General features: G+C 36.9%; 1 protein-coding gene across 9 annotated transcripts in view; it reads right to left on the bottom strand.

Annotated features, from left to right (window-relative positions):
- Positions 1 to 924: 924 nt before the first annotated feature.
- Positions 925 to 27072, bottom strand: part of C9H11orf65 (chromosome 9 C11orf65 homolog) — a 107721-nt gene continuing 81573 nt past the window's right edge. For 6 of the 9 annotated variants that reach the window (XM_065944065.1, XM_065944062.1, XM_065944068.1 and 3 more), the window contains 6 exons: positions 21529 to 21582; positions 21196 to 21396; positions 19090 to 19220; positions 11216 to 11386; positions 3885 to 3940; positions 925 to 1296 (listed from right to left, as the gene is read on the bottom strand). In XM_065944065.1, the coding sequence (XP_065800137.1) occupies positions 1145 to 1296; positions 3885 to 3940; positions 11216 to 11386; positions 19090 to 19220; positions 21196 to 21396; positions 21529 to 21582 (765 nt within the window). In that variant the 3' untranslated portion in view covers positions 925 to 1144. Of the gene's footprint in view, positions 1297 to 3884; positions 3941 to 11215; positions 11387 to 19089; positions 19221 to 21195; positions 21397 to 21528; positions 21583 to 22512; positions 22614 to 24484; positions 24616 to 27072 lie in introns of those variants that run through there. The other 3 variants (XM_065944067.1, XM_065944066.1, XM_065944070.1) reach the window with 3 other exon arrangements.

Here is a 27072-nt window from a genome sequence, read left to right as displayed (position 1 = left end):
TTTCAAAAGCATAATCCTAAAGAAAAGACCAAAAATGACTACATATAATATGTTTCCATTTATGTGACAGTTTAGAGAAGGCGGAATGGTAGTGATTGAAAGATCAGTCATTTCCCATGGCATGGCATGGGGTGGTGGACTGACTGCAAAGATGTACATTTTAGGGGTGATGAAAATGGATTATATCTTGATTGTGGTGAAAATTGCATAACTTTATACATTTGTCAAAACTCAAACTGAACACTCAAAATGGGTGAATGTATATGTAAATTATATGAATAAATTTGTTTTTCTTATATATACACTGGGGCTTCTTGGATAGCTCAGCTGATAATCCGCCTGCAATGCAGGAGATCCAAGTTTGATTCCTAGGACAGGAAGTTCCCCTCGAGAAGGGATAGGCTACCCACTCCACTATTGGGCTTCCTTGGTGGCTCAGACAGTAAAGAATCTGCCTGCAATGCAGGAGACCTAAGCTCGCTCCCTGGGTTGGAAAGACCCCCTGGAGGATGGCATAGCAACCCACTCTAGTATTCTTGCCTGGAGAATCCCCATGGACAGAGGAGCCTGGTAGGCTGCAGTCCATGGGGTTGCAAAGAGTAGGACACGACTGAGTGACTAAGCATAGCCATTCCCTTCTCCAGGGGATCTTCCTAACCCAGGCATCGAACCTGGGTCTCCTGCATTGCAGGCGGATTCTTTACCATCTGAGCACCAGGGAAGCTGGCTTTTGCATTCTAATAAAAGGAGAACTTGCTACACTGCCCTTTTTCCTTTTTTAATGAAAAAAGGGCTCTGCTTCATAGAAATGCACAAATAATGAATGTTTTAAATAAAGAAGAAAAACAGTCTGACTGAGGGTTTTTTTGCACCTAAATATAGTATTTTTATTTAAGTGTAACTGTGAGTCTACAGTTTCTCAGAATAACAGGATTAATTTCTATATTTTCCATGACTACTGTATTCAGTCTTGTGTTCTATTTCTGTTTAATCTTCTTTACTTAATTGGGTTAGATTCTGTGTCAAGAATATAGAAGTCATCCCAGCCAGAATAAACTCTCTTGACTGTAACTGATGCAATCAGAGCTGAAGGGTTATAGCTCAGAAAGAAAATTATAGTTTATAATTTTATATTTTTATATAATTATATTCTATAAGTGGAATCAGGCTTTAGTCTAGTGAAAGGGGGCTCTTCATAAATAGTTTCAAATGAAGGATCTTTTTGTGTTTCCTTTTCCTCTTCCAATATATCTTCATAGTCATATATTTTTTCTTGTGCTTGCTCAAACCTGAAACCTAGAGAGCAAGGACAAACATTTAAAAGATGCCAGACGTGACAGGATATAGCTCATTCAATATGCTACTATGTGTCAGGTAAGGTCTATTCCACATTCTTTCTCACCACTCTTAGAGCAGATATCTTTGTATCCTGTTTAACCATAAATGTCCCATATTTCTGAGATCATTCTACATTTCATGACCATGTTTCATTGTCCATCTTTAAAAGTCTCTGTAGGATCTGTGTTTGAGGTTTGATCTACTACTAGATAGCTCTATAATTTTTTTTTTTTTTTTTGCTAGCTCTGTAATTTGAAGCAAGTTACTTAACCTCTGTCTCACTTTCCTCATCTATAAGATAGGAATAATAATAGCACATGCCTCGGCTTATCTTTGTGAGAACTAAGTGTGATGGTGAATGTAAGGCATTTGGTTAGTACTCCACAATTAACCATTAGCTAACAATTCTTTAGTCACAAAGAAAAACCTTTTCTGTCCCTAAAGTTTCCAAATTCTGAATTTTTATTTCCTCTTGCTTCTTGCAGAAGTGGCACATGCTCTCTCCCCTCTTTACTGCCAGCATCTGCAATGTATTACCTGCCTTCCGTTACGATGCAGATCTCCATTACTTAAAACAGCTTTCGCGTGCTCTTATGATCCTTCTAATTAGTGTTATATCTTTTCTTTTTTTCCCACAATAATCTTTTAGCCCAGTAAATAATATTCTCTGCTTCCATTCTGTACTTGTCATTCCTTTATATTCTTTTATTTGCCATTGAGACCCTACTGTGTTCTACACACTGGGAATTCAGTAGCAAACAAAACAGATAACTTCCCTTCAAGTAAAGATAGTTGCCTACACCAGTTCTACAGAAGGCCATCAACTGCATGAAACCCCTGAAGTGGAAGACACAAAGTGTGCTTGAGGACCAGGCAAGATGCCAATGATGCTGAGTTGTTGTGAGTGAGGGGAAGAGAGTGGGACATGATAAGGATGAAAAGCTAAACCAGAGCCGGAGTGCCATGATAAAGTTAGGGTTTTATTCCAAGTGCAGTGGAAAACTAAACGGCAGAAGGGGTAGTCATCGTTAAGAGTATGGTGTCTAGAGAGTATGGTTTCTAGAGCTACCTAGTCTCAGTTCAAATTCTGGCCCTCACAGGGACTGTGTGACCTTGAGCAAGTAACTTGGCTTCTCTTTAAAATGTGGATAATAGAACCTGTCTCACTGGGTTTTTCTGAAGATCAAATGAATCAATTTTTTTTTTTTTTTTGGCTGATTCATGTCAATGTATGACAAAAACCACTACAATATTGTAAAGTAATTAGCCTCCAACTAATAAAAATAAATGAAAATAAATAAATAAAAGACTAAATGCAAAAATAAACAGATAAAAATGAATCAATTTTATAAAGCACTTTAAGACAGTACTTCAACATGGTAGTTGCTAAAGAAAAGTTCATTAAATAAGTGCTTTAATTATGCTGGTTTAAATTTGTAGATCACCATCTGTTGCATGGGGAATGGACTGGAGGAGAATAAGTTTGGAGACGTTGCAGAAGCCCAGAGAAAATGACGGCAACTTGGACTCCGGTGGTATCAGTGAGTCGCAAATGAGTAGATGGGTTAAGGGCTTCCCTGGTGGCTCAGTGGTAAAGAATCCGCCTGCAATGCAGGAGACTCAGGATCGATCCCTGGGTCAGGAAGATCCCTTGGAGAAGGCAACACTCCAGTATTCTCGCCTGGGAAGTCCCAAGGACAGAGGAACCTGGCAGGCTACAGTCCATGGGATCACAAGAGCTGGACACGACCTAGCGACTAAACCACCACCACCAGAGTATGCTATGCACCAGGCACTATTATAAGCACTTCACATGTACTATCTCATTACCTCACAGTAATCCATGAGCTAAGTACTACTGTTATTTTCATTTTATAGATGAGGAAACTAAGCTAGTAACTTGCCCGAGATTATACAGCCAGTAAACAATACAGCAAAAAATCAAAACCAGGAAGTTGTGAATCAGCATTCCACAATTAAAGCCTCTTTGTTTTACTGCCAATCACAGGTGACAGAGGGACAGAACTCATGCACTCAAATTCTAGAAAAACTATAACTAGGCTTTGGCTATGTTAGAATTATTGATACTTCTGGAATAGCATTTATTTTGCTGAGTCAAGTTTGCTCATTAAAAATTATTACTGAAACATGAGATATGCAACATTTTTAAAAGAGGATTCATTTTTTTAGAAAAGAAACATTTTATCCAACTCTAAATAAAATGTAAAACTTCCCTCTATTTCCAAATAGCAATTATATATATAAAGGCAAAAATGAGTTGATAAATTTATTTATCTGTATAGTGTGTGGAGTACAGAAGTGTTTGTTAGGTACTTCGAAATGTATACATGTGTGGAATGTATTGTTTTGGTTTATAAGAATTTCCCATTGGAGAAGCAAATGGCAACCCACTCCAGCAGTCTTGCCTGAGAAATCCCATGGACAGAAGAGCCTGGTGGGCATGGGGTCACAAAGATTCACACTTGACAGAGCAACAAGGCACACACACACACACAATTTCCCATTATTGCTAAAAAATCACCTACTTTTGAAGTTAGCTGAAGAGTTGCTTGTAGCAATTTCCTTCCAGTTGGCAATGTACCTAAGCACATTATATAGGCATTCATTAAATTAAATCAATTTATTAGTAAATAATAAAGTGATTCATTAGTACCTACTACTTAGTACTACTTAGTACTACTTCTAAAATTCTACTTTCTATATGAAATCTTAGATTAATGATGATAAATTCACTAGTCCAAATGTTTAATTTCTTGACTTCCCACCTCAAAGTAGCTCTCATGCACCTGAGGCAACCCCTCGGACAAGGAGTTCTAAGAAGTATGAAAATGGTGTCCACCATCTACAATACTGGTGCCCTTTGGCCTCTCTCCAGCACATACTCCTCATTTTATACTGTTCCATTCCTGCTAGATCATGGCCTCAATTGGGTGACAGCCAAGATGTTAGTTAACTTCTAAATTAAAAGTATGAAGGGAAAAAATTTGAAAGTCATGGGAAAACTTCAACAACAAAACTTTATCCTTGGTTCTGGATTGCCAGACCTACTGTCTCTGACATGTAAATGTAAATCATTTAGTTTATGATATTATTAGAGCAATGGTGCTGTCTCTGCTGTGTTCAGTAAACATGAGATCATACTCAAGCAGGGTACATTCAGCTGTCACTTCCGTTCCTTAAACAGAGACTGACATGTGGAGACAAGAGTAGCCTGAGAAGGGGTGGATAGGGAAGGACAAGTGTGGTGAGCTCAGGGAAAGCTCCAAGGGCCAGGTTTCCTGTGACTTACTCCATCTTACTTTAGGCTCTGTATCCCCCTTTCCCAAACTTCCTTTCTTACGACTGTACCCAACAAACCAGATAAGAAGTTGATCACAGCAGGTGCTAAAAAGAAGTTGATTGAGAAAGGAGGAGGAAGATTAAAATTCTCATGTAATTCAGAAAAGGCTGATTTTCACTTGAATTACTTTTACTCTTGTTAACTTTGTATTCCTGAATTTTTTGTTGTGTGAAGGTATAAATTATGCAACAGTGTTTAATTGCAATTAAGTACTGTGTCTAAGGGCTTCCAGGTGGTACTAGTGGTAAAGAACCCACCTGCCAATGCAGGAGATGAAAGAGACTAGGGTTCGATCTCTGGGTTGGGAAGGCATGGCAACCCACTTCAGTATTCTTGCCTGGAGTATCCCAGGGACAGAGGATACTGGTGGGCTACAGTCCACGGGGTCACAAGAGTCAGACAAGACTAAAGCGACTTAGCACACATGCAGTGTGTCTAATGTCAACCTCTTCTTGTTACTGCTGCCTCTTTTTGCTCCAAGAATTCTATGGTGGTGAGTGGAATACACCTGGGTCACTGTTAAATGAAAAGATGCAAGATAATAGCAGGTGGTATAAACCCCTTCCAGGATCTTCAACAGTACATGAACTGAGAACTTCCAGATATACAAGCTGGATTTAGAAAAGGCAGAGGACCCAGAGATCAAATTGCAAATATTCATTAGATTATAGAAAAAGCAAGGGAATTCCAGAAAAACAACTGCTTCATCAACTACGCTAAAGCCTTTTGACTGTGTGGATCACAGAAAACTGTGGAAAATTCTTAGAGATGGGAGTACTAGACCACTTTATCTGTCTCCTGAGAAACCTCTATGTGGGTCAAGAAGCAACAGTTAGAACTTGACAGAACAACAGACTGGTTCAAAATTGGGAAAGGAGTATATATATCAAGACTGTATATTGTCACTCTGTTTATGCACTGTACATCATGCAAAATGCCAGGCTGGATGACTCACAGGCTGGAATCAAGATTGCCAGGAGAAATATAAGAAACCTCAGGTAAGTAGATGATACCACCCTAATGGTAGAAAGTGAAGAGGAATTAAAGAGCCTCTTGATGAGGGAGAAAGAGGAGAGCGAAAAAGTTGCCTTAGAACTCAAGATTCAAAAACTAAAATCATGGCATCCTTCATGGCAAATAGATGGGGAAAAGTGGAAACAGTGACAGACTTTATTTTCTCGGGCTCCAAAATCACTGCAGATGGTGACTGCAGCCATGAAATTAAAAGATGCTTGCTCTTTGGAAGAAAAGCCATGACAAACCTATAACAGCATATTGAAAAGCAGAGGCATCAACTTGCTAATAGTGTCCATGTTGTCAAAGCTATGGTTTTTTCCAGTAGTCATGCACCAATGCGAGAGTTAGACCATAAAGAATGCTGAATGCCAAAGAACTGATACTTTCAAACTGTGGAGAAGACTCTTGAGAGTCATTTGGACTGCAAGGAGATCAAGTCAGTCAGTCCTAAAGGAAATCAATCCTAAATACTCATTGGAAGGACTGACCCTGAAGCTGAAGCTCCAATACTTTGGCCACCTGAAGTGAACAGCCAACTCACTGGAAAAGACCCTGATGCTGGGAAAGACTGAGGGCAGAGGAGAAGAGGGTGACAGAGGATGAGATGGTTGGATGGCATCACCAAATCAATGGAAATGAGTCTGAGCAGACTCTGGGAGATGGTGAAGGACAGGAAAGCCTGGTATGCTGCAGTCCATAGGGTTGCAGAGTCAGACACGACTTAGTGACTGAACAGCAACAACAGGTTGATGGTTCAGTTGATGGTTAGTTGATGGTTCAGTCTGGCTTACCCTTAAATTTAGGCAGATTTGTGCTTTCAGTGGTTGCTCAGGAGCACTGTGAAAAGTGGGTATCCATCACCATACTTCCTTAGATTTATATACTGAAAGATCGTTATTTCACCTTCAAGGAGCCAAGATAAGATAAAAGACCTTTGATTAATTGTATGCTAAACCCTGGCAGTGTGGGGCACAAACATATGCTATATTTAAGGGTGAATTCTGACCCTGCTTTACCTGAGATGAAGATATGAATTTATTCAATTGTTTAAAAAGAACTTTCTCATAAGGAACATGACAGTAGTAACCAGTAAGAAATAAAATCTTTACAAATAGAAGCAACAACTTGATTGTATCATTTTCATGCTGTTTATATCATAAAGTTGATCTTTCTAAGAAATTTTTGGAATTTTTTTAAAGATATTAGCAAAGTATACGTGGAGTCTATCACAGAATTTAACATCTTAATGGCCTGGGGAAAGTCCCTAGCCAGAGAGGTAACATAACCACTTGTCTTAGAAGTCAAAGGGGCAGGTTTGGACATAGACATTACCTATTGAGAGCTCTCGCCAAATAGAACATCAGGAAATTATTTAAGATAGCCTAGCTGCTGATGACTTAATGTGTTATGTTAAACTTCACTTGTAGTTTGAAAACTATGAAGATTCTGGAAGAGAAACATCTATCTCAATAGAAAACATGCCCCTGAAAATCCAGCGGGATGAATGCCATCAGAGGCAAAGTGGCCACTGTGTGTTATTGTAGGTGACTCAATAACGGCAGTGCAGGCATTGCTTTTTATTCTAAGTGCCTGCAGCAATGTGTCTCTGGATACTACAGAATTTGCGAGGGTATTCATCAGTATCCTTGAGTCCAAGAGTGAAGTTGGCCTTTCCGTTCTTCAAAATTATAATAATATTTCACTTGATCGCTCTTGTTGCCCTGTTTGTCTGGAGATGGACATGGTTTCTTTCCAGGAGAGATCCATCTGCCGTAACAAGGGGCTAGCATAAAAGCCTTTGGGAAGAAACTGGTTTGTATCACACAGTGTCAGTGTTCAACACATTTATGTCATTCTAATTATCCAACTATCAAAAACTGTCTATAGATTTTGAAAGATTCTCTCCAAGGAATTAGTGGCTACCAATTTAGAGGAAATATCAGTCTTTGAAATTCTCTTCAAATAAGGTATTATCAAGCCAGTTACAAATATCTAGAGAACTACAAAGATCTAAGAGGAAAGTGGACTGTGGAGACCATAAATACACTGGGAAGAAGGTATTTATACCTAATGTCTGCTCTTGGCTAGGGGAAAGTCTTAGAAAATTTTGATCCTACTTGAGATAATCAGTAAGTTGTGGTCTGTGAAAGTGTTAATCATTGTCATGTCCAACTCTTTGCCACCCCATGAACTGCAGCTCAACAGGCTCCTTTGTCCATGGAATTCTCCAGGCAAGAATACTGGAGTAGGTAGCCGTTTCCTCCTCCAGGTGTCTTTCCGACCCAGGGACTGAACCCAGGTCTCCTGCATTGCAGGAAGTTTCTTTACCATCTGAGCCACCAGGGAAGCCCCTGTGGTCTGTGATACTACTGAAATAATCCCAAATAATCATGCTGGATTCCATTTGAAATTTCTGTTGTCTGGAGCTCTTTAGAAAAACTTGCTTTCTAACAATTCCAAGTTGGTCCCAAATTATGCTCAAGTCATAGAATGAACTGATAGAAGTATATAATTTGGAAACATGAGTAATCTACATTTTTTTTAAATGGAAAATTTGAGTAGTGTCACCATATCAAAACGAGATGTAACTATCCTACTCCATATACAGTACATGATACCAGAAAACCACTTCAAATCTTCCCGGTTTGTTCTGTTTTTATTCTTTTCTCCACAATGGGAAGCCATTAGGAAACTTCTTCACCTACCAGTGAAGGGTGTTAAGGGATGATAGTCAGGAAAGTCCTGTGTAGCCTGAGATGTCTGTTTATTTCTTTCCTTTGAATTCAATTGTTTTATTCTTTTTTTTCAAACTTTAAACTTTTTATTTTATGTTGGGATATAGCTGATTAACAATGTTGTGGTAGTTTCAGGGGAACAGTGTAGGGACTCAGCCATACACATGCATGTATCCATTCTTATTCAATATAGGATAGTGGGTATGGATTACTTGTAATCTTTCACTGGAGCTTGCTGGCTCTTTGCTGAATTAGTCAACTGTATAAGGGAAAAGCAGAGCAGGATTTCAAAAGTTCACCTGAGAGAATTCTCTATCCTGCCCTTATAAAATGGACCTCCTCAAAATGGACCTCCCTTACCTCTCTCTCTGTCTATCTTCTTAGGAAAGCAAAAAGTACAGCATCACATCTCATTCTTTGGATGTCATTCCTTGCATCATTATTACCACTTGTATTTATTCAGTGCTCCAGAAACCACAAATGTGCTGTCTGTAAGGAATCTCAGTACTATGTCTGGATGAGATATTGGGATTTTTGAGTCATAAAACCTTTGTACTATTTATTAAAAAGTACTTTTGTGCATCTATTATGGATAATTAGCTCTTTATTCCTTCTCATGTTTTCTTTTTATTTTTCAAAGTATCTTTCCCATAATTATAATTGTTCTGTGTTTGCGTGTGTGTTAGTTGCTCAGTTGTGTCTGACTCTTTGAGACTCCACAGACTGTAGTCTATCAAGGGCAAGAATATTGTAGTGGGTTGCCATTTCCTTCTCATATATTCTTATTTTCTCATTTTCTTTTTTGGTTAGTCATTCTTCCCCTTTTTTTCTTCTTTCCTCTTTGCTTTTCTCATTGTTTTCTTTTCTGCATCCTCTGGCCTCTTTTTCTCTGGTTTATTGTTCAGTAGTGTGAGTGCATGCTCAGTTGCTCAATCATGTCTGACCCTTTGCAACCCCACGGACTGTAGTCTGCCAGGCTCCTTTGTCCGTGGGATTGATTGTCCAGACAAGAATACTGGATGGTAGCCATTTCCTCCTCCCTCCAGACTCAGGAATAGAACTGGTGTCTCCTGCATCTTCTGCATTGGCAGGTGGATTCCTCACCTCTGAGCCACCTGGGAATTCCCTGTTCAATGGCAGTCAACCTAATTTTTCCTATTTCTTATTTTTATCTCCCTCTTCCGAATTTCTTCCTTTGTCTTATATTTCTTTACTTACACTATCCTTATTTTTTCCAATTCTTCATTCATGCAGTATTCACATCATTATTGTAGCTGAGTAAATATTTAATTTTTTAAAGCTTTATTGAGATATAATTCACATACCATAAAATGTGCCCATTTAAAGTGTACAGTTCAATGGCTTTTTAGTGTATTCAGAGAGTTGTGCATACATCACCATGATTGATTTTAGAACATTTCATTACTCCAAAAAGAAACTTCACACCCCTTAGCCACCACTTCCCAATCCCCACAAATCTCTAAGCCCTAGGCAACCACTAATCTACTTTCTATCTCCATAAATTTGCCTATTCTGAACATTTCAATACAAACGGAGCCATTGAATATGTGTTCCTTTGTGACTGACTTCTTTTTTTCACTTAGCAGGTTCATCAAAGTTGTAGCATTTCTTTTTATTGCCAAATAATATTTCATTATTTGGATATGTCACATTTTAATCATCAGTTCATGAACAGATTGTTTCTAATTCTTGGCTATTATGAATAACAATGTTAGGAACATTCATGTAAAGTTTTTATGTGCATGTGTTTTCATTTCTCTTGTGTATATACTGAGGAGTAGAAAAGCTGACTTATGTGGTAACTCAAGTTTGAACCATTTAAGGAACTTCCCGATTGTTTTCCAAAATGGCTACACCATTGTACATTCCTACAAAGAGTATATAAGGACTTCATTCTCCAAAATTTTGCCAACACTGATCACCATGTCTTTTTAATTATAGCTATCTTTGTAGATATAACTATCTAACAGGATCTTATTATCATTTTGATTTGTGTTGCCCTAATGGCTACATGACCGAGAAGGCAATGGCACTCCACTCCAATACTCTTGCCTGGGAAATCCCATAGATGGAGGAACCTGGTAGGCTGTAGTCCATGGGGTCAATAAGAGTCAGACACGACTGAGCGGCTTCACTTTCACTTTTCACTTTCATGCAATGGAGAAGGAAATGGCAACCCACTCCAGTGTTCTTGCCTGGAGAATCCCAGGGACGGCAGAGCCTGGTGGGCTGCAGTCTATGGGGTCGCACAGAGTCAGAAACGACTGAAGCGACTTAGCAGCAGCAGCAGCAAATGACTACATGAAGTATTTTTTAATTTCCATCACACAAAAAAGTCCTAAAAATGTTTTTCAAGGGCAAAAATATGTCACTAAAAAATAACTTTTTAATGTCCTACACAGGAAGATTAGGGAATACAGATTAAGGAAATTCTTTATATTATTAATTTCATGTTCTTAGCTTGGTTTCTGTATCTCAAAGTAAGAGTAAAACAGAGTTAAACTAAGGCATAAGAATAAAGTCTGATAACAAAGAACACCTAAATCTATTTTTCTTTTTTCTACTTTCTCTCTCATTTCCTTTTTTTTTCTTTCTATACAGATAATAAAAATGCAAGGAGCTTTTAAGAGTATGGTAGTGGCCTCCAAGATCCAACATGGGAGTAAGAAATATTAGAAAAATATTGACTGCCCTGATGCCTGATGCATGCCCTTGCTCCCCAAGAATAGCAACATATATTTACTCATCAAAGTTGAGTGTGTTTGTCCAGTTCAGCACTTCATCCACTTCCCATTCCATCACAGAATCTATTCCACCATCTTCAATAGTTCTTAATAGGCCTTTTGTTGCTGTTTGAATTAAACCTACAGTTTCGTAATTTGTTGACTTAGCCTCCAGGCTTCCTGCATAGTACCTACATATAGGAAAGGAAGAGCGATATAAATCCTTTGAATTAGGTGACTGCTAGTGGATGCAGTTAGTATACATTATTGCTGTCAAACTATTTACATCATAAACAAAGTTTTCATCCTATTTAATTTAAATACATTTAAGCCAAGTTGTATGTGATGGGATCATCTGGAAAAAAAACAAAGCAACCTAATCAACCACACTAACTAGAGAAGCCTCATTTCAAAATCACCTCTCAGTAAGTTGTACTGTTGTGATACAAGGAAAAGCTAAGTATAGAAATACAGAGTCAAAGGATCTTAGAGACCAAATAACTATCCCATTTGTTTCACAGGCAATGCAATAAACCCCGGAAGAGTAACTTTTACAAAGTCATATGGCTAATCTAAAAACTAAAAAAAATTAAATATATGTAATAAAACAAAAACAGACCCACAGATGTAGAGAACAAACTAGCAGGTTAACAATGGTGAGAGAGAAGGGGGAGGGAGTTCACGTGAAAGTGAAGTCGCTCAGTCGTGTCCAGCTCGTTGCCACCCTGTGGAGTATAGCCCACACAGGCTCCTCTGTCCATGGGATTTTCCAGGCAAGAATACTGGAGTGGGTTGCCATTTCAAGCAACAAGGATAGATATATTGTACAGCACAGGAAAATATAGCCAGTGTTTTATAATAATATTAAGTGGAGTATAATCTTTAAAATTATTGAATCACTATGTTGTACACTTGAAACTAATACAGTATTGTAAATCAACTATACTTCAAAAAAACCCCACTACTTCCTCCTATCTCTCTTGAGAGGTTTAGAAGTGTAAATCCCTATAAAACATTTAGGACAATGACTAGCACATAGTAAGCATTCAATCAAAGAAAGCTGACATAATCCTGTGGCAAGAGATAGGACAGTGACAAGATATGCCCCTGCACTCAGGAAGCTTCCACTTTGTCAGCCTTTAAATGGGTAATAATTCATGAGAAAGAAAGAAAGTGAAGTTGTTCAGTCATGTCCAACTCTTTGCGGACCCCATGGACTTAGCCTAGCAGGCTCCTCCATCCATGGGATTTTCCAGGCAAGAGTACTGGAGTGGGTTGCCATTTCCTTCTCCAGGGGATCTTCCCGACCCAGGAATCAAACCCAGGTCTCCCACAATGCAAGGCAGATGCTTTACATTCTGAGCCGCCAGGGAAGCCCCTATAATCCAGGAGAACTAATATATTTTATAGAAGCAGGAACATACATCTTGATTTATATTGTTAAGTAAGAGTACAAGTTATAATAAACTATGATTTCACAATTTTTCTATAGGTCTTTGTTCAGTTATTCATTTAATAAATATTGAGTGCCAACTGTTTGCAAAGCATCGTGTACAGGGGTGAAATTCCTTCATAAAACTTGGAATCTTCTACTCTATCCTCTAGTCCCTGAACAAATAGGCACCTATTTTAAATGAATGAATGAACGATGGTATCCACTGGCCCAGAATTATTAACTAATTCTCATGCCATAACAAAAATACATTTAGAAATTAAAAAATACTGGAAGGCTGGGGGTGAATGCATTTTTTATCAACTACTCCATGTTTTGCCTTTCCAAATATACAAACACTTAAGATCAGATCTGGAAACCTGGATGATATTCCTTTTTTTAAATATAATAGACAATTCAGATATCTATTTTTGCTCTCATACTTTATTTTACAGAGAATTAAGAAATTTATTCCAATAATATAATTCTGTTTTGAATTCTTTAAATATTAGTCACTATTAGCTGGGCTATAACAATCATAAAACAAAAACAAGCTAGCCAGTACAAACAGAATTTCAAATATAATAGTGATCAGAAATAAAGACTGCTTTATAATAATCATAACTTGTTTTATAGGGTGGTATTTTAAAAGAAAAAAAATTTGACTTTATAAGTGATATTGCAATATATTCCCTTAAAATGTCCTCATATTCTTTCTAAACTAAAAAATTTCATGTTTCAATTTTTTAATTAAACTGTCTAAATACCATGACAGGGAGAGAAATTTAAATGCAAAGACCTAGTAACAACCAACATTGAAACTGGAAATGAGGTCGAGGAGAGCTAAGATCTGTAGATACACAGGGAAGGACCTGATGTGAAGATCAAAGTTCTTTTAGTAAGACAGAGGTTAAAAAAAAAATCAAGATTTTGTCAACTATTGATTATCAGCAACAGTCAAATGGAAGTATTTAAATGCCATAAGTGACCAAAGCACACAGAGCAAAATTTCTCATTCATCCTTTGCAACCCTAAAAAAAGGAAACAACACTCAGATATAAGGATTAATGCATTCATTCACTCAGTGAGCAAGCAACATATATTCATTAAACATCTAGTGGGTCTGAGGTCCAGTAACTAAGAACTAAGTTAATAGAACAGAATTTCTGTTCTTTAGGGGCTAAAAATCTAGTGGAGATGGCAGACAAATAGATAATCACATAATCATTACAACTGAGTATATAAAAGATCTATGGGGCACTTCAAAAGAAGTGCTGAACTATGTCTAGGTAAGTCAGGTGAAACTTCAGAAGGAGATACTTGAGCCAAATATCAAAGGTTGCTGAGCCAGAAAAGAGCAACCTAGGGATAAGGAATATCATGTGGGATATAAGTGATGTGAAGCCCCAAATAGGTTTCAGGTAAGGAAGTGATTTAACCAGTTTTAGAGATACCACCTCAGGATTTATATAGAGAGGAGCCTAGCGGGCTACAGTCCATCGGGTTGCAAAGAGTTGGACACGACTGAAGCACTGAACAACAAACAAACAGAGGAGCTATTAGAGACAAAGAGACCGACTAGAAGGCCTTGCCCGGTAGAGTTGAGGATGATGAAATGCTGCATTGGCAGTGGGAGAAGAGTCAGATGTGGGAGATACTTTGAAAGCACAATTAATAAGACCGAATGATGGGTTACATACAGGAGTTGAGGAAAGGTAAGAAATCTAGGGCAACATCTGCATTTCTGGCTTGGATGACTAGGTAAAATCATAGTGTCATAAACTGAGGCCAGGAGGAATACTGAAATGAAACCCCTTTTATGACAGGAAACAAGAAATTTAACTTTGGACTTGTTGAATTTGAGGTGGAAACGACCATATAATTAGAAATACAAAGCTCAGTTATGGATAAGGACTGTTTTGAGAATAAATAAACAAAAAAAGAATAAATAAAATAGGAAATTATTCATGTTTATTAGCTTATTACTAGATGGCTCCTAGCTGGTGCTATAGCTGAATGTCAGCAAGTCTTACTGCCATTCTGTCAAAGTCAGCTGTTTCTAGGCAATGATGAGTGTATTGTGTTCTTCTGAGTCCATGACCACAGTTCCTTTGCTATACATGGGTTGCCTGGTTGTAGATAGTGTTGTATGGAATAAAATGATGATGGATAGGCATAACATAATAAACGGTATTGCTGACAGAGTGATGGAGCAGAGAAATAAAAAAAAATACATATTCAGAATGTTTATCATTCTGAAGCCAGAAGGGTTCCTCCTGTATTATGGGAAGGGCCCAGTATAATTAGCCTGCCACTGGGTAGCCAACATATCCCATTATGGAGGGCAAAGTTATAACTTTTACTGTACAGTCAGATGTGACTATATAACCAGAATGGCCTTAGTGAAGAAAAGACTATATTTATGAGTCTAGATATAGCTTCCATCCCTGTAGCCTGGACAATGTGAGCAGTTACTGAGTTGTTGCTGTTGTTCAGTCCCCAAGTTATGTCTGACTCTGCAACCCCATGAACAGCAGCATGCCAGACTTCCCAGTCCTTCACTATCTCCTGGAGTTTGCTTAGACTCATGTCCACTGAGCAAATGATGCCATCCAACCATCTCATCCTCTTCTGCCCCCTTCTCCTCTTGTCCTCAATCTTTCCCAGCAACAGTGTCTTTTCCAATGAGCTGGCTCTTTGCATTAGGTGACCAAGGCATTGGAGCTTCAGCATCAGTTTTTCCAATGAATATTCAGGATTGATTTCCTTTAGGATTGACTGCCTTGATCTCCTTATAGTCCAAAGGATTCTCAAGAGTCTTTTCCAGCACCACAATTCGAAAGCATCAATTCTTCAGTGTTCAGCCTTCTTTATGGTCCAACTCTCACATCCATACATGACCACTGGAAAAACCATAGCCTTGACTAGACAGAACTTTGTTGGCAAAGTAATGTCTCTGCCTTTTAATATGCTGTCTAGGTTGATCATAACTTTCCTTCCAAGGAGAAAGCATCTTTTAATTTCATGGCTGCAATCACCATCTGCAGTGATTTTGGAGCCCAGAAAAATAAAGTCAACCACTGTTTCCACTGTTTCCCCATCTATTTGCCATGAAGTGATGGGACCAGATGCCATGATCTTAGTTTTCTGAATGTTGAGCTTTAAACCAACTTTTTCACTCTCCTCTTTCACTTTCATCAAGAGGCTCTTGAGTTCCTCTTCACTTTCTGCCATGAGGGTGGTATCATCTGCATATCTGAGGTTATTGATACTTCTCCCAGCAATCTTGATTCCAGCTAGTGCTTCATCCAGCCCAGTATTTCAAATTGCCAACACCCATTGGATTATAGAAAAAGCAAGAGAATTCCAGAAAAACATCTACTTCTGCCTCATTGACTATGCTAAAGCATTTGACTGTGTGGATCACAGTCAAACTGTGGAAAATTCTTAAAGAGATGGGAATACCAGACCACCTTACCTGCCTCCTGAGAAATCTGTATGCAGGTCAAGAAGGAACAGTTAGAACTGGACATGGAACAATGGACTGGTTCCAAATTGGGAAAGGAGTATGTTAAGGCCGTATATTGTCACTCTGCTTGTTTAAGTTATATGCAGAGTACATCATGCGAAATGCCGGGCTGGATGAAGCATAAGCTGGAATTAAGACTGCCATGAGAAATATCACTAACCTCAGATGATCATATCAATTGTGATTAAAGATTATTTTTGTTCTTCTTTTCCAATCTCAGTGTCTCTCCCACCACTCCACCCTGCCACCCTTACTGCGCTAATGAGGACATCCAGTGCAATGTTGTGAAGAAGTAGTGAGTGCAGACATCTTTGTTTCTGATCTTAGAGAGAAAGCATTCAGCCACTCACCATTAGGTATCATGTTGGCTGCAGGCTTCTCACAGATGCTCTTCATCAAGTTGAGGAGGCTCATACCTATTCTAAATTTGCCAAGAATTTTAATTACAAATGTTAGCTAGACTTTTCTAAATACATTTTCTGTATCTTTTTGAAATCATCATATCCAGTTTTCTTTTTTAAGTCTGCTAATTTGGTGAATTGCTTTGATTGATTTCCAAATGTTAAACCAATCTTGTATTCCAAGGATAAACTCCATTTGTTTATAATGTTACTTATTATCATGTTCATGAGAGAATATTGGTTTGTTATTTTTTTGTAGTTTTTTCCCTCATAAATCTTGAGTAGTTTTTTATCTGATAACACTAGTCTCATAGAAAATGATATAAATTTTCCTGTAAGTACTTCTTTAGTTGCATTTCCCCAATTTTAGTATGCTGTGTTTTCATTTTTTATTAACCAAAAATATTTTCAAGTTCCTTTTGTGACTTCTTTGACTTATGGATTATTTGAAGATATGCTGTTTAATATCCAAGTATTTGGAGGTTATCCAGAAATCAAGAAATGTTTCTGTTATTTTACTCTGTTTTAAATTATTTCTAATATCATCATGATTAGAAAACTTCCTTTGTATGACTTTAATTCTTTTAAATTTATAGATTTTATTTCATGGCCCAGAATATGGTATATTTTGGTGAAGGTTTTTCATGTGCACTTGAAAAGAATCCGTTTTCTTTGGTTGAGTTCAGTGCTCTAGCCAATTATGTCAAGTTGGTTTATAGTGTTACTCCAACCTTCTATAGCTTTACTAATTTATTGTCCACTTTAGGCAAACTTCCTCTGGTTGCGGCCAGCAGGGGCTACTCTTTGTTGCAGTGTGTGGGCTTCTCATTGCTGTGGCTTTTCTTGTCGTGGGTCACAGGCTCTTCTTGTCATGGGTCACAGGCTCTGGGTACACAGGCTTCAGTAGTTGCAGCTCACAGGTTAAACAGTTGTGACCTGCATGCCCTAGAATGCAGGCTCAGTAGTTATGGCACATCGGCTTAGTTGCACCATAGCATGCGGAATCTTTCTGGACCAGGGATTGAACTCGTGTCTCTTGCATTGGTAGGCATTTCTTATCCAATGAACCACCAGGGAAGTCCAGTAATTTTATCATATTTGATGACATTTTTCAATATAAGAGAAAAGGAATATAATTGTGGAATCAGGAACTTAACGATAACTTGATTGGCAACATCAATATTAGCTCATTACTTTGCAGTATAAAAATGTAATACCTATCATTTAAAAAATTGTGGTAAAAATGACATAAAATTTATCATCTTAACTATTTATCTTGACTATTTTTAAGTGTATAGTTCAGTAGTTAGTTAATTACTTTTTAAAGAGGTTTAAGTAGTAAGAAGAACATTTCTGTACATTTACTTACACAGTTACCATTTTTGGTGTTCTTCATTCTTGTATGGATCTAGATTTTTCCTTAGAATCACTTTTCTTCTTCAGCTTTTATCTATCTGAAAAGTTTTCCTACCTTTTTATTTTATTTTTTTAATTAATTTATTTTAATTGAAGGCTAGTTACTTTACAATATTGTAGTGATTTTTGCCATACATTTGACATGAATCAGCTATGGGTGTTTTGCCGAGTTGGCTGGTATTTTTTCTTCTCAGGATATTTTCCTGCTTCTTTGAATGCATGGCAATTGATTACTACATGGATTTAGAGCACTGAAGTGTTTTTGGACTCCTTTAAATATCTGGGGGCTTTGTTCTTGTATGCATGTGGCGTGTGCTCAGCTGCTCAGTCATGTTTGACTCTCTGCAACTCCCTGGGCTGTAGTCCACCAAGCTCCTCTGTCTGTGGGACGTCCCAGGCAAGAATACAGGAGTGGGTTGCCATTCCCTTCTCCACTGTTCTCGTACACTGTCAGGTAAACTCGGGTATGATTTGAATCCTTTGAGACTTGCTTTTGATATTTGTTAGATAGGTGCAGAATACTTTTTAGTGTAATCCTTACATGTCAGTTTCTTTAGGGGACAAAAAAAGGTTGAGAATGGTATAGAGTAAGCCTAGAAGGTCGTATTAGTGAAGTTGCTTCAGTCGTGTCCAACTACTTGCGACCCCAAGGACTGTAGCCTGCCAGGCTCCTCCGTCCATGGGATTTTCTAGGCAAGAGTACTGGAGTGGGTTGCCACTCCCTTCTCCAGGGGATCTTCCTAACCCAGGGATTGAATCTGGTTCTCCTGCATTGCAGGCAGACTCTTTACCATCTGAGCCACCAGGGAATACCTATGCCTGGTGAATAAGTCATATTAATCTCAAATATTAAAGTAAATACTGATTTTCATCTCATGTGGCAAAAGATTGTGATTTCCTTGAGGTCAAAGAGAATTTGTCTTTTTCCACTTATATCTTAGATATTAACAGTCTCTAGCAAGCATTTATTAAATATTTGCTTTCTATGTATTTTTAAAAAATAACTAATCTTTCATCTTATTTTTAAAATAACATGTAGTTATTTTTACTAGTGATAGCAATTTTTGAAAGTAACTATATACTTCTTTAATAATTCTAAGTATTTCATCAACTTACATTTGCTGCATCCATTCTATTTTTCTAATTTTTCTTTTCTTTTCCATATCTTGCCTTCTCTTCAGTTTGGAGAAATGGAATTCACTTTCCTTTTTGTCTCCCATGATCACATTTTCAGTAGGCCTCCAAAACTATTGAGAAATGAAAAATGAATACACAAAATATTAAATTACTGATTGTGAAGTTATCTGACTATAAACAAGAACTTCTGTGTGTTCAATAGGAATATACAAAGATAGAAATAGAGGAGAGGATAGATCCTTTTAAGATATTTCTAATTGAGTGAATAGCACATTGAGCCTTAAGAGGCACATGCCATAGAAAAACTAAAAAGGATTAGTATACTGAGGTACTATGTAATAAATATTTGTTGAATGAATAAGTGAATAGACATATTCTAGGAGTGTTTTCGTTTCTCATAAGAACACGGCTGAGCAGTAGGTGCTACTGACTTTTTAAGACTCTAATCCTAAGTACTTTGTCACCAAAGTACTGATGGCCGTTGATGGGAAGAGCCAACTCACTGGAAAAGAAAAGACCCTGATGCTGGGAAAGATTGAGGGTAAGAGGAGAAGAGAATGACAGAGGATGAGATGGTTGGATGGCATCACTGACACAATGGACATGAGTTTGAGCAAACTCAGGGAGATAGTGAAGGACAGGGAAGCCTGGCATGCTGCAGTTCATGGGGTCACAAAGAGTCGGACACAACTTAGCAACTGAACAATAACAACAAATCCTCAAGGAATATGGGCACCCTCCAAGAATACAGAAGTCTCACCATTGTATCCTAAGACTTCTTGCTGCTGCTGCTAAGTCACTTCAGTCGTGTCTGACTCTGGGCGACCCCATAGACGGCAGCCCACCAGGCTCCCCCGTCCCTGGGATTCTCCAGGCAAGAGTACTGGAATGGGTTGCCATTTCCTTCTCCAGTGCATTAAAGTGAAAAGTCAAAGTGAAATCGCTTAGTCGTGTCCAACTCCTAGCGACCCCATGGACTGCAGCCTACCAGGCTCCTCCATCCATGGGATTTTCCAGGCAAGAGTACTGGAGTGGGTTGCCAATGCCTTCTTGGAAACTTTGTGATTTCCACTGTATGATGCTTTATACTAGCTGGTTGCTTGTTTTCCTATTTTCAGTTCATTCCTCCTCCCTCACCACAGACACATTAAATAACAAAGAGGAGAGTTTATCCCCCACAACAGTCAGAATTTGCCCTATTAAAGCACTGTACTGAAATATCCTGTTTACTTGACTCTCTCCTTAATTAAAAGGCAAACTACTTGAGCAGAGGAATATTTTTATTTACCATTGCTTCTTAAGAATCTAGTAAAATGCCATACATCTGACTGGTATGCAATAAAATTTGTTGACTGAATGAATTCACACTTTGATTATTTTTCATACTTAGTATATTCAATATACCACATTCTACAATCTGTATATCAGAGACTGAGGGATTTGAATGAAGATACTTGAGGCCATATAAACAAACATCCAGAACTATACAACTAGATAATGTTAACTTTTAAAATATAAGTTTACAAATATCCTTGGATAAAAAATATTTCCACAAAAAGGAGATTAAACAAACATGTCTATAGAAAAATTCTCAAATCACATATATGCATTAGAAACCATGTATATTTAAAATCATTCTGTTCAGTTCATATAAATACATGTTATATTTTCCAACAACACCATGAAAACCCAAGTGATTTCCCACTAGGGTCTGCTGTTACAAGTTATGTAGAGAATTTGGGATATTAGTCTCAAGAACACCGACTTCTTGTCCAGGGATTAATTAGAGTCAATAACATCTTCAGATTTGCTTTATTATAAATATGGGTAATTGCTGAGTGTCAGAGAGTATCTAAAGATGGTCTAGACTCAAAGCTGATTATTAAAAGCAGAAGTATATGTTAAAAAAAAGATATATTGCTGAATCTTGAAGTATACTAGTAGCCTCAGAGTAGTTAAGCAAATTTTATCGGTTAAATTCGTAGAATTTATTATTTAAAATAAATTTGAAAATTAACTTTCAGAAAGGCAGATAGGTTTCTAATCATATAACACAGAAAATTATTAATATTTATCTGTTCTTACTGTCTCACAAACAGGCCTCCAGCCATTGTTCTCTATACGACGATACCAGCCACTATAATCCTCTTCCTGAAGATCATCACTTTTAACATGAGATGTATGTTTTGCTGGAAGTTTTGTGTAGTCTCTAGGGCTATTAGCACATAGATCTTCAATATGTCTGTGAGTGAAAATTTTATAGTATATTTCAGGTGGAAATTTAACCTGTAGATGGAAAAGTTAAAAGAACCATGTCAATTTAATTAGGAAAATGGTCTATGTTTTTAAAAATTACATCTTTTAAATTCCATACAAATGTGCTTTAATACTACTAAGTAAGAATTTATCCATACTTACACCACCTAATCTGAATCGTACATTTATACCAGCAGCAGCATCCAGAAGTTCTGCCTATAAAAAAAAATTAGTCTTCAACATTCTATATATATCAGTTCATAATTTCTCACTCTATTATATTAAATAACTACTGAATATTGATTACTTATGCAATAGATGAAGTGAATAAACCTCAAATAGTTAATTTTAAATTAGAAAGTATCAGAATTTATTTTCTTATAGATACTCAATAAGTAAAACAATTTACATGATAACTGGGAAAATGATACCAAACTATGTTTCCTTTCTATGTAATGTAAAAGTTTAAGTGCCAGGTGATTTGCTAGTCATAAAACAGAAGTGTTGTTTTTTTTTTAAAACACATCAAATATATGATTTTCATATTAAATATTATCTTCTAGGTTGGGAAGTTCCCCTGGAGAAGCAAAAGGCTACCCATTCCAGTATTCTGGCCTGGAGAATTCCATGGACTACAGTCCATTGGGTCGCAAAGAGTCGGACTCGACTGAGCGACTTTCACTTTCACTCTAGGTAGATTCAGAGAAAAAAATGTGACTAGTAAATCTGAGTTTAATACCAGTTGACTTTTCCTAGCTAACTTTTGATTTTAAATCAAAAATCCATGTTTAAATTTTGTAAGAATTGTATATAATTGGTCTTCTAAATTTTAGTGCCCCATATCAAATGGAAAATAGAGAAAAAAAATCTTGGTCCCAACCTGTCTCCTGATTATATTAAGTTAGATGAGAAAACAGATGTTATCTTAAATTGTTCAGCCTGAAAAACATTAGTTTTGCATAATTTTCTAACTAAAAAATTAAATACATGCACACATACATATGTTCCCTGATTTATGATGGTTTGACTTACAATTTTTAATCTTTATGATGGGTGCAAAAGTGATACACATTCAGTAGAAACCATACTACTAATTTTGAATTTTGATCTTTTTTCCAGGTTAGTGATACACTGTATGATACTCACTCTGTCCTGTGATGCTGGGCAGCAGCAGTGAGAGAGATAGAGTATACAAAATACTAATATCAGAAATGAAAGACGGGCCATCACTACTGATTCCATGGACACTAAAAGGATAATGAACAAATATTATGAACAACTCTATGCCCCCAAATTGATAACCTAAACTAAATGGGTTGATTCCTTGAAAGACACAACCTATCAAAACTCACATAAGAAGAAATAGACAATCTGAATAGATCAATATCTAAGAAATTGAATCAATAATTAACCATTCAAAGCAGAAAACACCATGCCTATATGAGTTCATGGGTGAATTCTACCAAACATTTAAGGAAGACAGGGTAGTGGAAATCACCCAAGCTGAACAGAGAGAAAAAAAAAAAAAAATTTAAATAAGGATAGCTTAGGAGACCTCTGGGACAACATGAAGCATACTGACATTTGCATTATAGGGATCCCAGAAAGAGATGAAGGAGAGAAATTGGCAGAGAATTTATTTAAAGAAGTAATAGGTAAAAAATTTCCCTAACCTGGGGAAAGAAACAGACATCAAGTTTCAGGAAGCATAGACAGTCCAAAATAAGATAAACTCTAAAAGGTCCATGACAAGGCACATTTTAATTAAAATAGCAAATATGAAGGATAAAAGGGAACCTTAGAAGCAGCAAGGGAAAAATAAGTAGTTACCTGAAAGGGATTGCCCATAAGACTACCAGCTGACTGTTCAGCAGAAACTCTGTAGGCCAGATGGGTGTGGCACCATATATTCAAAGTGATCAAAGGAAAAAATCCATAACCAAGATGACTCCACCTGGCAATGTTATCATTCAAATCTGAAGTAGATACAGAGGTCTACAGGCAAGCAAAAGCTAAAGGGGTTTGGCATCACTAAACCAACTTTACAATAAACGTTAGAAGGATTCCTTTAAAGGAAAACTAGAAATATAAAAACTATGCAAGAAATATAAAAATTATGAAAGGAAAAAATCTCATTCTTAAAGACAAATGCATGGTAAAAGTAGTAGATCAACTACTACTAGGTAGTAGGGAAGATAAAGTATCTAAATTATATATATATATGTTATATATATATATATATAGGGAGGATAAATATCTAAATTAACAATAAGGAGTTAAGTGATGTAAAAAAAAGTTGTAAAATATATCAAAAACATTAAACATAAGGGAGTAACAAGTACAAATTCAGGGTTTTAAAATGCTTTCAAACTTAAGAGATCTTTAAATTTATATATATACATACATATATATATATATATATATATATATATATATATATATAAATGTCTGTGTGTATAGACACACATATACACCTCATGGTAATCACAAGCCAAAAACTTATAATAGATACACAAACAAAAAAGGAGAAAGGAACCCAAAATAACATAAAGATAGCCATTAAATCACAAGGGATTAGAGCAAAAGAAGAAAGGAACAAAAAAGAACTATAAAAACAATCAGAAAATAATTAACAAATGATAATAACAACATACTTATGAGTAATTACTTTAAATGAAAATGGACTAAATGCTCCAATCAAAAGACATAGGGTGACGGATGCAAAATGGATACAAAACAAGACTCTACAAGATCCACTTAGGATCTAGAGACACATCCAGACTGAAAGAGAGGGGATGGAAAAAGGTATTCTGTGCAATGTAAATCAAAAGAAAGTCAGGTAGGAATATTTATATCAGACTACATAGACTTTAAAACAAAGACTGCATCAAGAGACAAAGGACAATGCATAATGATAAAAGGATCCATACAAAAAGAATATAAAATAATTTTAAATATAGATGCACTCAATACAGGAACACTTACTTAATTATATAAAGCAAACATTAATGGATATAAAGAGAGAAATGGACAGTAACACATTAATAATAGCAGACTTTAACACTCCATTTTCAAGAATGAACAGATCATTTGGACAGATCAGTCAGAAAACACTGACCTTAAAGAGCTCTCTCTCTTTTTCTCTTGATGTGTCTGGATACCGTGTCATCAGTTTAGTGTTTTTCAAAGTAGCACCTCTTAGTTTCACTAATCTTTCCTGGTTTTTTTGGTTTCTATTTCACTAATTTCTGCTCTGATCCTCATGATTTCATTTCTTCTATTAATTTTGGGTTTTGTTTTTCTTTTTCTAGCTCTTTTAGATGTAAAAGAAAGGTGCTCAACATTGCTAATCATTAGAGAAATGCAAGTCAAATCCACAATGAGATATCCCACACTATCAGAATGGTAGTTCTTCTTCGTCAAAAAAATGGGACAGGGCTCAAATCAACAAAATTAGGAATGAAAAAGGAGAAACTACAAGTGAATCCTTTGCAGAAATACAAAGGATCATAAGGGACTACTACAAGCAACTATATGCCAATAAAACTGACAGCCTGGAAGAAATGAACAAATTCTTGGAAAGGTACAATTTTCAAAGACTGAACCAGGAAGAATTAGAAAATATTAACAGAACAATCACAAGTGATGAAATTAAAACTATAATTAAAACTCTTCCAACAAACAAAAGTCTAGGACCAAATAGCTTCAAAGGAAAATTCTATCAAATATTTAGAGAAAAGCTAACACCTACCCTTCTCAAAGTCTTCTAAAAAACTACAGAGGGGGAAAAACTTCCAAACTCATTCCACAAGGCCATTATCACTATCACCCTCATACCAAAAGCAGACAAATATATCACAAAAAAGGAAAATTACAGACCAATAACATTAATGAACATAGATGCAAAAATCCCCAACATAATACTAGTAAACAGAATCCTACAGCACATTAAAAACATAGTATATCATGATCAAGTGGGATTTATCCAAGGGAGGTAATGATTCATCAATATATGCAAATCAATGTGATATACCATATTAAAAAGTAAAGATTAAAAACAATATGATCATCTCAAGAGATGCAGATGATACTTTTGACAAAATGTAACACCCATTTATCATAAAAATTCTCCAGAAAATGGGCATAGAGGGAAACTACCTAAATATAATAAAGGCCATATACAACAAATCCACAACTAACAACATTCTAACTGGTGAAAAAGTGAAAGCATTTCCTTTAGGATCAGGAACAAGAAAAGCATATAGACCCTTGAACGTTTTTTGGAAACAGTTTTAAAAGTCCTAACGATGGCAATTGGAGAAGAAAAGAAATAAAAGTAATCCAAATTGGAGAAGAAGAAGTAAAATTGTCACTGTTGCAGATGACATGATGTGACACCTGGAAAATCCTAAAGATACCACCAGAAAACTACTCAGCTCAATTCAGTTCAATTGCTCAGTCACATCTGAATCTTTACAACCCCATGAACTGCAGCACGCCAGGCTTCCCTGCCCATCACCAACTCCAGGAGCTTGCTCAGACTCGTGTCCACCCAGCTGGTGATGCCATACAACCATCTCATCTTCTGTCATGCCCTTCTCCTCCTGCCTTCAATCTTTCCCAGCATCAGGATCTTTTCCAATGAGTCAGTCTTCGCATAGGTGGCCAAAGTATTGGAGCTTCAGCTTCAGCATCAGTCCTTCCAATGAATATTCAGGACTGATTTGCTTTGGGGTTGACTGGTTGGATCTCCTTGCAGTCCAAAGAACCTCAAGAGTTTTCTCCAACATCACAGCTCAAAAGCATCAATTCTTCAGTGCTCAGCTTCCTTCATGGTCCAACTCTCACATCCATACATGACTACTGGAAAAACCATAGCTTTGTCTAGATGAACATTTCTTGGCAAAATAATGTCTCAGCTTTTTAATATGCTGTCTAGGTTAGTCATAGCTTTCCTTTCAAGGAGCAAGTATCTTTTAATTTCATGGTTACAGTCACCATCTGCAGTGATTTTGGAGCCAAGAAAAATAAAGTCTGTCACTGCTTCCATTGTTTCCCCATCTGTTTGTCATGAAGTGATGGGACCAGATGCCATGATCTTCGTTTTCTAAATGTTGAGTTTAGAGCCAGCTTTTTCACTCTCCTCTTTCCCTTTCATCAAAGGGCTCTTTAGTTCTTCTTCACTTACTGCCATAAGGGTGGTGTCATCAGCATATCTGAGGTTATTGCTATTTCTCCCAGCAATCTTGATTCCAGCATGTGCTTCATCCAGCCTGGCATTTTGCATGATGTACTCTACATATAAGTTAAATAAGCAGGGTGACAACATACAGACTTGACATACTCCTTTCACAATTTGGAACAAGTCCTGGTTTGAACTGTTGTTTCTTGACCTGCATACAGATTTTTCAGGAGGCAGGTAAGGTGGTCTGGTATTCCAATCTCTTGAAGAATTTTCCACAGTTTGTTGTGATCCATACAGTCAAAGGTTTAGGCATAGTCATTAAAGCAGAAATAGATGTTTTTCTGGAACTATCTTGCTTTTTCTATGATTCAATGGATGTTGACAATTTGATCGCTGGTTCCTCTGCCTCTTCTAAATCCAGCTTGAACATCTGGAAGTTCTCAGTTCACGTACTGTTGAAGCCTAGCTTGGAGAATTTTGAGCATTATTTTGTTAGTGTGTGAGATGAGTGCAATTGTGCA

The sequence above is a fragment of the Muntiacus reevesi genome, chromosome 9 (genome assembly GCF_963930625.1).
Source record: "Muntiacus reevesi chromosome 9, mMunRee1.1, whole genome shotgun sequence".
Classification (NCBI taxonomy): domain Eukaryota; kingdom Metazoa; phylum Chordata; class Mammalia; order Artiodactyla; family Cervidae; genus Muntiacus; species Muntiacus reevesi.
This window is presented reverse-complemented; position numbering and strand designations above follow the sequence as displayed.